This window comes from Canis lupus, chromosome 2 (genome assembly GCF_003254725.2).
Source record: "Canis lupus dingo isolate Sandy chromosome 2, ASM325472v2, whole genome shotgun sequence".
NCBI lineage: Eukaryota > Metazoa > Chordata > Mammalia > Carnivora > Canidae > Canis > Canis lupus.
In genome coordinates, this window is record NC_064244.1 from 20,220,920 (window position 1) to 20,233,254 (window position 12,335).

A 12,335-nucleotide genomic window follows, 5' to 3' on the forward strand; every position below is an offset into this window, starting at 1 on the left:
AGTGTCCTGGAGAGTGTGTTAAAACAGGGGACTGCTGGACAGTTCTGATTCAGTAGGTCTGGGCTGCGGTAGGGATTTTGCATTTATAACAGGGTCCCAAATACTGTTGGTGATGCTTTTCCAGGGCCCACACTTTGAGAAACACTGTTCTGATCTCACCTGTCACTGTCTTATTTCAAACCACCCAGCTTCTTGCTGTCACTCTGGTTAAAGTGTAAACTATTGGGTTGGTGAATAAGCCATCATGGTCTGGTCCCTTAGCTGGGTTAGCCTTGACTTCCCCTATTAAGTCCCTATTATTTCATCCCTTTTGACTTTGGCTAAAAGGAGCTCTTTGCAGGGTGCAGACTGAAAAAAGAGCTCATTCCAGGGACTTCAGCCGTTCCTGGGCCTGGAAGTTGAACTCAAATTCACCTTCTCTGCTATGTTTTGCCAATGGCCCCTTTCTCCTTGCAGAAGTGAGCTCTTCTGTTCGGTCTCTGCAATGCATTCTGAGCCCTGTGAAACTTCCTGCATTTATTTATTTCCCTGAGCTCCTACTTCTGCCAGATTGTAAGGTCTTGTGCCAAGGCTGATTCCTTTATGTACTTCATGGTTCTAGCACGATGCCTGGCACTTAGTGGATGCCCAGGAACTAATAATAAAAGCTAATATTTATTGAACACTTGCCATTTTCCAGGACTTTGGGTTGGCTTTAGTTTTCTTAGTTGTATAATACCATTTTTTCATCAGTCAGAGGGTTGAGGGTAGGAGGTATGAAGAAGAGATATTGGTGTTGGAGAGGTGTATGAAACTAATCGCAAAATAAACACTATGATTTTTCAAAGCCACCTTCTGTTATGGGAGTTAGCCATACAGTGTCTTCTTCACTCTTCCAGAGAAGGGATATCCTTGCCAATCTTGTTCACTTTGTCCACACTCTCCCATACACTCTCCAAACATTTTGAAAACAAACCCATTGAGCTATAATTGAAATATAATAACTAGCACATATTTAACAGCCTATAATTTGATAAGTTTTGACATGTGCATACACCTGTGAAATCATCACCACAATCAAGATAATGAACTTGTTTCCTGGGTCCCCAACCAACTACTGATTTGCTTTTGTCACCTTAGACCAGTTCACACCTTCCATAATTTTATATAAGCGGAATCATACAATATGATCTCAGACTTCCAGCTTCCAGAACTATGAGACAACTAAATTTCTGTTGTATAAGTCACCCAGTCTTGTTACAGCAGCCCTAGCACACAGATACATACTTCAGAAAACATATATTATCTCATCATATACTTTCTAGTAGATACTTTATGTCCTTTATTCTAAAGGAATATAATACAGTAAATTTGTAACACATGTTTATTTAGATTGACAACAGTTTATGAGTGAAGAAAAAAATATATAGTTATTTCCCAACAGACTTATACCTACCTCAAGAACGAATTTTTTGGTATTTAGCATACACTTGGTAGTGGTTTGCAGTCCTGTGAGACAGAATATATCAGGGACTTAGAAGTCTGAAGAGCTTGGGGTTGCGGAAAGATTCCCAAATGCAGGATGAGGAAACAGCATAGTTGCTGTTGTTGGCTATACTTCAGTTTTCTTTACTAGCAGCCACAGGAGGAATTCTCTTGGGATTCAGTATCCAGAAAATTTGACTTCTGAAAAACCTGTTTTATTTGTGTCTTGAGGATGCATAAGGCTAGTAAGTCAATGTGGCTTCCTCTAGAAGAGCCAAATAATTGGCTCATGTGTTCCAACAATGCGTGTCTGTCTGTGGGCTATGCCTACCCAGCTTCACTATTTCCTGACCTATCTTTCCCCCTTTATCTTATTTCCCTTTACTCTTTCATACTGTATCCATTGTGGAAGGAAGAGAGGATAAATAAGTGGGTAGATAAGCATATGAATATTACCTTTATCTGCCTTGTCAGGAGTTCAAAATCCTGTCAGAGGTTGACTCACCAGATTCTCCAGATCCCAGGGGATCTGCAGAATTTGTTGTTGATATAGACAGCTTAGCCCTCCTTTATTCTAAGACAAACCATCTTATACCAAATCAAAGGTGTTGGCAATCTGTTGTCTTCAAACGGATTGAAAATATACCTGAAGGTACATCTTGGTCATGTATGTAACCACTGCAGGGCTTATTACAGTGTTATGCACAATGCAAGAACTCAAGAGTGTTTGAGTTATTTCTGATTATTAATATTGTGGTGTTTAAGGAGAATTATTGGGAAGAGGTCCAATAAATACCACTTGGTGAATCTTAATACTTTAACAAACCTTTTCATAAAGTTACTTTGGTGGTTAAAAAACCCCAGCCCTTGGGCCAGGTGGCTGGCTGAGTCAGTGGAGCATGTGATTCTTGATCTCTGGGTTGTGAGTTCAATACCAATGTTGGGCGTGGAGTCTGCTTAAGAGAAAAAAAAAAAAAAATCCTCCACCTTTCCCCTAAAACGCTTTTTGCTTTTCACTTACCACTTTCTTTTATCCATCCTTCCAAACTTCCACAAATATAGTTCAAAACGCTTTTTGCTTTTCACTTACCACTTTCTTTTTCTTTTATCCATCCTTCCAAACTTCCACAAATATAGTTCAAATATAGTTCCACAAATATAGTTCCCCTCATACAATCCTCTTGGTTACCCCCTAAGGTAGAAACCGGGAAGAGGAGGGGAGAAGGGAAACTGAGCTCGGCTTTCAGGCTCTCAGTTGACAAGCAGGAGGTGCAACCGAAGGTTCTTCGCATCGCCCTTCCTGGCGTCCTGGGGTGGAGCACCTGCTGCAGGTGTTCCGTGTCCCTTCGCCACGCGGCTCCTGCACAGAAACGGGCACTGCGCACCGGACGCCCCCCGCGGTTTCCAGGCGAGGCGTCGGGCAGGAGTCACGCCCGCCGCGCCCGAGGCCCCGCAGCCCCAGAGGCCCCGCAGCCCGCCGCTCGCACCGCCGAGCCACGCGGGTCTCCAGCCGCGGAGTCGCCCGCCCGCCCTCGGCCCGCCCTCGGCCCCGCCCTCGGCCCCGCCCCTCCGCCGCACGGCTCTTCTGATTGGACGTGGCTGCGCCCGGTCGGCCAATGGCGCGGCGGCGGCAGGTTCCCGGAAGTGGCGGCGCGGCGCGGCGCGGGGCAGACCCGAGCTTCCGCAGGCGGGTGGGGAGCGGGCCGCGGCGGTCGGCCGGCGCTATGAGTTCCTTCAAGGGGCAGATGGCCGAGTACCCGGCCATCTCCATAGACCGCTTCGACAGGGAGAACCTGAAGGCCCGCGCCTACTTCCTGTCCCACTGCCACAAGGGTGAGTGGCCGCGGGGAAGCTGCGGGGGGCGGGGGGGCCGGGGCCCACACTAGCAGGTGCGCGTGTCCCGGCCTGGCTCTGCAGCCTCTTCGTCTGCGCGACGGCGCAGGACTGAACACTTAGGTTCTTCTGGTCGCTCTCCTAGCAGCGCAGCGTCGGGGGGCAGCGGGGAGCGCTCCGCCTCCACGTCTTCGCTTCCCTGTTTCGGGGGCACCTGGGTGGCCCAGTGGTTGGGCGTCTGCCTTTGGCTCAGGCCGTGATCCCGGGGTCCTGGGCGCCTGCTTCTCCCCCTGCCTACGTCTCTGCCCCTCTCTCAGTGCCTCTCATGAAAAAATAAAATGCCTTTAAAACAGGAGAAGAAAAAAAAAAAAAAAAAAAAAAAAAAAAAAAAAAAAAAAACAGGAGAAGAGGGCAGCCCAGGTGGCTCAGTGGTTTAGCGCCGCGGTCGGCCCAGGGCGTGACCCCAGGGTCCCGGGATCGAGTCCCGCGTCCGGCTCCCTGCGTGGAGCCTGCTTCTCCCTCTGCTTGTGTCTCTGCCTCTCTGTCTCCGTCTCTGTCTCTGTCTCTCTCTCTCTCTCTGTCTCATGAATAAATAAATAAAAATTTAAAAAAAGAAGAAAAAGGGGATCCCTGGGTGGCGCAGCGGTTTGGCGCCTGCCTTTGGCCCAGGACGCGATCCTGGAGACCGGGGATCGAATCCCACGTCGGGCTCCCGGTGCATGGAGCCTGCTCCTCCCTCTGCCTGTGTCTCTGCCTCTCTCTCTCTCTCTGTGAATATCATAAATAAATAAAAATTTAAAAAAATAAAAAAAAGAAGAAAAAGACAAGTTTCAGATGCAATTATGCCCTTACCTACCCCCCCCCCAATATTTATTATCAAGCAAGTGCATGGACACCAATTCAAGCATCCTCTCTGAAAGTTCTATGAAGCGCAAGCTCCCCCTCCTTGTTGATGTTCTGCCCACATCCAGTGTAAAAGTTTTGTTTAAGGCAGGGCAACCAGAAGACTAAGATTTAGCAGCTGCACACAGTTAGGGCTTAAGCCTGAGTGGCTCCCCCTGATGATAAGGGCTGGAGGGTCTCTTAGGACATTATAGTTTGGGCAGCCCGGGTGGCTCAGTGGTTTAGCGCCACCTTCAGCCCAGGGTATGATCCTGGGGACCCAGGCCTGCTTCTCCCTCTGCCTGCGTCTCCACCTCTCTCTCTCTCTCTCTCTCTCTCTCTCTCTCTGTGTGTGTGTGTGTCTCGTGAATAAAATCTTTAAAACAAAAAACATTGGGGATCCCTGGTGGCTCAGCGGTTTAGCACCTGCGTGGAGCCTGCTTCTCCCTCTGCCTGTGTCCCTGCCTCTCTCTGTCTCTCTCATGAATAAATAGATAAATAAAATCTTAAAAAAAAAAATTCTAGCCCATCTCCAGAGCCAGAGGAGCCTCATGTTGCAACTCTTGTCCGTGTTTAACCTCTAGGATGCTGAAGTTACTGCTTTTAGGAAGTGCCTCTGCTTTTTTGCTCTGAGCTACAAATTCTCTCTCATTAATGAACAAAGTCTGTACTTCCTCTCGATGTGCTAACTAGCACCGTGAGCCTCTTTGAGAGTCCGTTTTATTCTTCAGAATGTGGTTTTTGTTTTTGTTTTGTTTTTCATTGTGAGTCGAGTCTCCAGCTGGGCAAGGATACCTTTGTTTGACCTTTTGTCTTGAGCCTCAACTCGAAATGTGCTAGCCATCACTGAAGTGTGGCTTAGGGGCTTGCCCTTCGTGTTTAGGAGTAGGGAGTTTGGAGAAAGAATCCGCCTGCAGGAATCTGAAATCATGATCATGAATTTATGCTTAAGCAAGAAACTGACTCCCTATCATTGAGCAATTTGTAACTCTTCCTCTTCTTTCATTACATGTGTGTTCACTCAAGGAAGATGTAAACTTATCAAGGCAAGAACTCGACTGCTTTCAGAAATTTCCCACATTGCTTACTGGGAGTGTTTAACCCTTTTGAGAAACAGATTTCTTTGGATGTGCTGTGGGCTGAATTGTGACCCCCCACCCCCAATCACACTGAAGCTCTAAACTCCCTATGTGACTCTTTTTGGTGATGGGGCTCTTAGGAAGTAATTACACGAGCTTATAAGGGCAAGGTCCTAATTTGTTAGAATTGGTGGCCTTGTAAAAAGAGGAATAGAGATTCCTCTCCACACACACAACCTGAAGAAGGACTGTGTGAGCATGCAGTAAGTGGCTGTCCGCAGGCCAGGAGGAGTCCCACCAGAAGCCAACCCTGGCACCTTGATCTTGGAAGTTAGCTTCCAGAACTGTGAGAAATTTCTGTGGTTTAAGCCGCTCTGTCTACGATATTTTGTTACGTCAGGCTGAACAGACTAATACAGAATATCTGACAAAATCTGTGGACTCTTTTGGTAGAAAAAAAAATTACATAAATGAGATAGAACATCTCATCCCATGGCCCACTCAGTCCTGTTTAGGAACCATCTGGAACCCAGTGCTATGCTCAGGGCAGGCTTTGCTAAGCATCACAGCAAGGCCTGGGAGACAAGAGGGGACCTATGGCTTGAGGTAGCAGCCCAGGGGTGGAGAAGACCCCCTTAGAGGACAATTTACAGTGACTTAATCTGGTCTAGGAAAAGGAAAAAGCCCCTATAAAGGAGATGCTGTGTACAGTCCTCGCAGCACCAGGTAAATTGGCCCAAGTTCTCTTGGCTGGCAGTCAGGGGAGGGGGCTGGGGTGGTCCTGGGCCATCTTGATTACAGCAGCTACAGAGTGCTATCTGCTGATTTAGTTTGGGACTTGAGGCCAAGTCCTGATTGAGCCTCTTTTTGCCATGGCACAAATTCTTTGGAAAGTCCTGCCCTGGGATGCCCCCCATGGGCCCTGAAAGCCTGGACCAGGGGTGGTCTGAGGAGATTGACCCTCTGAGGGGACAGGTGCAGGTCTGGTCAAGGTCTGTGGTGGGGGGTGTGCCTTGTTTTCTCTGGAGTTAAGGATCACCAGAGGGAAGTTGAGGCTGTGTGTGTCCCTGTGTGTCTGTGTGTGTGTGTGTGTGCACGCGCGCGCACACATGCACGTGTGTGGTGGTGGTGGTGGTAATTAGAATAATTAGGATTGGTTTAATTCAACTCAACTGAGGAGGTGTGGCCATTGCTGTCTAGTCCTTCCCATGCTGGAGATTCAGAATGTATTAGAATTTACTGTGTTTTTAAAGGCCATCTCTGTACCTGTTCATTTAGAGGGCTGTGAAGTGGGCCTGTGTGGATGGAAATATCATACCTTCTCATGCTGGCCTAGGCCTGAACAAATTCTTAGAGTCTGTGGAAGCTAGCTCGAGTCTCCAGATGGACTGACTTAAGTGACTGGAACTGAATGGGTCACATGGAGCGGGGCATGACAGAGGGTTGGATAGAAATGAAAGAAGAACATAAAGGAAAGTGCTGGAAGTAGTTCTGAAATGAGGGTCTAGTCACTCATTCTTCTGTGGCTCCTCAGAGTGATTTAGACTCTCCTAAGATGGAGGGGATCATTGTCCTTCTATTTTATTTTATTTTATTTTATTTTATTTTATTTTATTTTATTTTATTTTATTTTATTATTTTATTTTATTTTATTTCATTTTATTTCTTTTCTTTTCTTTTATTTATTTTATTATTTTATTTTTTGATCATTGTCCTTTTAAATGATGGCCAGAGATGGCCAGCTTTCAGTGGTTCCTGACCTGTTTTCAGATGCATCGTCACCTGCAGAAGAAAGAGCCAATAGTCCATAAGAATCTGTTCTCTTATAAAAGAGAACCTCTTGGGGCACCTGGGGTGCTCAGTTGGTTCAGTGTCCGACTCTTGGTTTCAGCTCAGATTTTGATCTCAGGGTCATGGGATCGAGCCCTGTGTTGGGCTCCCTGCTCAGTGGGGAGTCTGCTTCTCTCCTCCTCACCACCCTTGCACATGTGTGCACACACTCTCCTTCTCTCTAAAATAAATGAATTTTTAAAAAAGATTTTATTTATTTATTCATGAGAGACACAGAGAGGCAGAGACACAGGCAGAGGGAGAAGCAGGCTCCATGCAGGGAGCTGGATGTGGGACTTGATCCTGGGACTTTAGGACCACGCCATGGGCCAAAGTCAGGCTCCCAACCACTGAGCCACCCAGGTGTCCCTAAAATAAATAAATCTTTAAAAAAAATGAACCTCTCATCTGTTTTCTCGTAAAAGAACAGACAATTGTTTGCTTGGCCTAACGAATCCTCTCAAAAAAAAAAAAAGTGCTTATGAATTTTTATTCTTTTGTTTTTAGATCACATGAAAGGATTAAGAGCTCCTGCCTTGAAAAGAAGGCTGGAATGCAGGTAATTTATTTTGCTACTTATTTGTGTGGGTGTGTTTTTAAGTAAACATTTCTATTGGGGTATAACTTCTACGCAGGAAAGTACATACAATGTATAAGGGTACAGTTGGATGAGCTTTTATAGGTGAGCACATCTATAGAGCTTCCACGCAAATCAATAAATAGAATAGGACCAGTGTCCCAGAGCAGAGCCCCGTCCCTCCCCACAGTCAGTCCTCGTCTCCCAGAGGCAACCTGTACTTTAACTTGTTGTTGTTGTGGTTTAGCTTTGGCTATTTGTGAACTTTGTGTACGTAGAATCATACAGTCTATTCAGTATGATTCTACTTCTCTTTCACTTAACATTATAATTGTGGGATTCCTCATGCTGTTGGGTGTAGCAATAGTGTGTTCATTTTCAAGTGTATGTGTGGTTCTGTTGTGAAGAAAATCATGTTTTTGGATCTTAAAGCTAAACTACAGTATTCTTTTTTTTTTTTTAATTTTTATTTATTTATGATAGTCACACAGAGAGAGAGAGAGAGGCAGAGACATAGGCAGAGGGAGAAGCAGGCTCCATGCACTGGAGCCTGACGTGGGATTCGATCCCAGGTCTCCAGGATCGCGCCCTGGGCCAAAGGCAGGCGCTAAACCACTGCGCCACCCAGGGATCCCTAAACTACAGTATTCTTTTCCTACAGCCGTCCTTTGCCTCAGTGTCAATTCCAAATTCTCAAGATATATGTTGAATAGGACCCTGCTGACTCCTTCCCTTCCTTTCCCTTCCCTTCCCTTCCCTTCCCTTCCCTTCCCTTCCCTTCCCTTCCCTTTCTTTTCTTTTTTTTAAGATTTTATTTATTTGAGAGAGAAAAAGAGAATGAGCAGGGGGAGGGGCAGAGGGAGAGGGAGAAGCAGGCTCCCCACTGAGCAGGGAGTCTGATATGGGGCTCCATCCCAGGACCCTGTGATCATGACTTGAGCTGAAGACAGATGCTTAACCGACTGTGCCACCTAGGCGCCCCAACTTTTTTTTTCTTTTTAAAGATTTTATTTATTTGAGAGAGAGAGAGAGAGTTCACAGGTGGGGGTTGACTTTTTAACTTCTGAACCAATGGATGTCAGTGTTCTCTGCAAAGTGGTATCAGTAGTCCGTGTATCCTGGTAATGCTAGCTGTGGTTAATCGAGTACTTCTATATATATGCCAGGCACTATGTATTTATCAGTTCTGCAGTTTTTCTGAGTGCCTGTGATGAGTCAGGCACTGTCTTGGATGTTGAGGATATAATAATAACAACACAGATGAAAATCCCTGTCTTCTTGGAGCCAACATCCTCATCAGAGCCTCTTGATAATTTTTTGAAAAGATACCATTATTATTTCTATTTTGCAGATGAGGAAACAGGAACCAGAGAGATTAAATTAGTTGCCCAAGGTCATGCAGCCAGTAAGTGGCAGGACCAGGATTTCAACCAGGTCTGTCTGATTTTCGAGCTGGGTATTAGTTATCTGTTGCTGCGTAACAAATTACGCCAAAACTTAGTGACTTAAATCAACTAATCTTATGTTCTCTTTCTCAGTTTCTGTGGGTCAGGAACTCTGACAGGGCGCAGTGGGAGTGGCTGGTTTCTGCCGGGCCCCATGGCATGCTGGGGCTGCCATTATCTGGAGGCTCATTCACTCAGTGTTTGACACTGAGGCTGAGAAGAATCAGGCAGTTGGGGCTTTCGAGCATCTCTGTTGCTGGAAAACTCTTCAGCATGGTGATTTCAAGGTAGCTGAACTTTTTAAATGGAGACTCAGGGTTTATAAAGTGTACGTCCCAAGGGAGAGCTAGCAGATAGCCATGTTGCCAGGAGACCTGGCCTCCAAAGTCCTGTGACCTTCCTTCATCACATTCTGTTGGTGGAGGCAGTTACAAAGACAGGCTGAAGGGGAGGTTAAAACAAACCCCGAGGGATTTCCATATCCATTTTGTAAACAGAGCATGTATGGTCAGGATATATATGAGTGTGGCCATCTTTGGAAGATATGGTCCACCACAGACTATATTCTTAACCTCTAAGCTTTGCTTTTGAATTTTTAAAGTTTATCATGAAATAAATTTTTGCTCACTAAAAAATAGAATAGGTGTAGATGAAGTAAAACACAGAAGTCTTCTGTTCCCCGCCCCTTTCTGTTCTGGAGAGGCAGCTTCGTACCTAATCATGTGCAAACATTTATGTATAAAAACTAAGAGTGATGGGGGACACTCTTTTGAGGAGGTCAGAGGGCCCAGTAGTTTCTCTCATCTGTTTCTTCCCCATTGTCCCTTTGCAGTCTTTTTTTTTTTTTTTTTTTTTAAGATTTTAAAGTAATCTCCCCACTAAATGTGGGGCTTGAACTTACAACCCCGAGATCCAGAGTTGCACACTCCACTGACTGAGCTGGCCAGGCACCCCCCCCCCTCTTTGCGGTCTTGATGGGACCTAGATAGTCACAGGTGGTGGCATGTTGGGAACTGCTCTAACACTTTTTGGGCCAGCTGAGTGTCTGGATGACTTGAGATAACTGATAAATGATGAAACGTATTTTCTGGTCACCCAGATGGCTCCCTGTGGATTGTACTGACATAGTTTTTCTAAATTTCTTCCTTTCAGCTTGAAGGTTCGCTTATACTGTTCACCTGTTACTAAAGAGTTGTTGTTAACCAGCCCGAGGTACAGATTTTGGGAGAAACGAATCGTAAGTTTTATTTTTTGAATGACACTAACTCTTCTTCTCAAGGGGAAATATTTTTCGAGGTCGATTAAACAAAGCTTTCGAATTATTCAAAGCCCAGTTCCTCCTACACTACATTTATCCACATTAATTACAATATTGATGTTTAGTCTTTAGAATTCATCAGTTTAGAGGAGGCAGACATTTTATTGTTGCCGATTTGTTTTTCTTGTTCCTTAACAGTTTGATCTCAGGTCTTAGTTTTGCTGGTTTAATCTCATTCACTCTTGCTAAGTTGCATTTTAATGCTTTATAGTGTAAAATATTTAACACCGTTGATAAATCCTTTTATTTAGGTCACAATGTAGCCTGGGAAGAATGAACACATCTTATGGGTTATGATAAAGGGATAATAACCAGAATAAAAATAGAGTGGACAACTTTGAATCTGACAGATTCAAAATTGTCCAATGGAAAGTAGATAGCAAAGGGGAGAAACAAAAGAATGGTGTATGGAAAATGTAAAGATGCCAGGAAAGGTTCTGTTATAGCAGTAATTACTATAAAATGGCTTTAATTTAACTTTTGCTCAAACTGTAATTTTTTCAGTTTAGGTTAAAAAAAAAAGAAGAAAAGAAAGCTCCATCAGTCTTAGTCTACAAGAGGCTTAGATAAAACAGAAGGAGAAATGCAGGTTGAAATGGAAAGAATAATCCAAAAAGGGAAAAGATGTACTAAACAGTTAGAAGCCAGAAATGCCAGAGTGGCAATTTTTGTATCATACAAAATAGAATCGAAGGCAAAAAGAGATCTTTGTTTCAAAGAGGATGTTATTTACTGTCAGAAGGAACAGTGGATGGGGAAGATAAGAATTTTAACGTCCAATTGACATGGCCTCAAACTGGATAAAACAGTAACTGATACCCGGTGCTTGATCAGAGAGAGAGGACGGCTGTGGGGGAAATACAGTTAGGGTTCACTATACAGATTAAACTTTAAGTAATTGTGGGAGCTGCCAGAGAAGTCTGAACAAGTGTCAGAGTCTGATGTTTGTCTACTGACAGCTTTCAGCTCTCACATCCTCTTTCCACTAGTACCCCACATTTGGGCGGGCTAATAATAAAAAGCCTACCCCTCCCTTGGCACTGACATGAAGTTCAAACCTCAAGCCCAGACATACCCCCTAACCACAATAAAAACCCAGGGCTACTTGCTCCTACTGTCTTCTGGCCATGAGAGCCACTTCCTCCCAGCTGGAGCACTGCTCTCCTGTCTCTGTAAAGTCCCACAGCATGAGAAATACGGGGTTTTCATAGCCTGTCAGTGTACGTGTGCCATGTTCAGCCTCGACCTCTGACAGTAACTTGGTAGGATCCATCCCCACTCCGCACAGTGACCGTACACGCCAAGGCTGGAACCTCGGCCCAGTGTTACGCCTGACATTGGCTGTGGATCAGCCCAGCCTGCAGTCGGGAAGTGGAGCTGAGAAATGAAGAGCAGAGAAGAGCTGGGCTGGAGTCTACAAGGACAGACTGGAGCCCCTGTCTGTCTCTCACTCCTTCCAGCCTTGGTAGGTTCTGTGCTCCTTGCCCAGGCCTTCAAGAAGCCGAAGGAGGATATGCAGCCACAGGTGGGATTGCTGCAGTCCTGCCCTGTGTGTCTGTGAGCTGAGCCAGCAGATCCACATCCATGAACTGGTGGAGTTTCTGGAGCTCTTCAGAGCATTAAGAAATGGCTGCTGGTTCACTTTGGCCTTCCGCATCTCACACAGATGTTTCTAGCGGCTAGCTTCAACCTGGAGGTGTATGCCGAAGGGACCTGTAGGACAGTTCCAGCTCGAGGAGTGGTGCAGTCCAAGGCCCCCTCACAGTCTCAGGGAGACTAGGCTGCTTGACAGGAGTAGCTGGAGGACTTCCCACACTGCTCAGAAGCTGAAAGAGGAAGGAGGCAGGAAGTAAGCACAGAGACTTGAAGGGCATGACTAATAAAGGCGAACTCATGGCAGTCTGAGG

General features: G+C 45.5%; 2 protein-coding genes across 6 annotated transcripts in view; one reads left to right on the forward strand and one right to left on the reverse strand.

Moving 5' to 3' along the window:
• Positions 1–3,117: 3,117 nt before the first annotated feature.
• DCLRE1C (DNA cross-link repair 1C) overlaps positions 3,118–12,335 on the forward strand; it is a 36,211-nt gene continuing 26,993 nt past the window's right edge. Inside the window, exons 1-4 of one of the 5 annotated variants that reach the window (XM_025445182.3) lie at positions 3,218–3,297; positions 7,596–7,647; positions 9,204–9,397; positions 10,263–10,347. In XM_025445182.3, coding sequence (XP_025300967.1) covers positions 7,642–7,647; positions 9,204–9,397; positions 10,263–10,347 — 285 coding nt within the window. In that variant the 5' untranslated portion in view covers positions 3,218–3,297; positions 7,596–7,641. Of the gene's footprint in view, positions 3,298–7,594; positions 7,648–9,016; positions 9,100–9,203; positions 9,398–10,259; positions 10,348–12,335 lie in introns of those variants that run through there. The other 4 variants (XM_035712885.2, XM_025445183.3, XM_025445185.3 and 1 more) reach the window with 4 other exon arrangements.
• SUV39H2 (SUV39H2 histone lysine methyltransferase) overlaps positions 11,136–12,335 on the reverse strand; it is a 52,921-nt gene continuing 51,721 nt past the window's right edge. Inside the window, exon 6 of the mRNA XM_049100589.1 lies at positions 11,136–12,254. Coding sequence (XP_048956546.1) covers positions 12,248–12,254 — 7 coding nt within the window. The 3' untranslated portion in view covers positions 11,136–12,247. The remainder of the gene's footprint in view (positions 12,255–12,335) is intronic.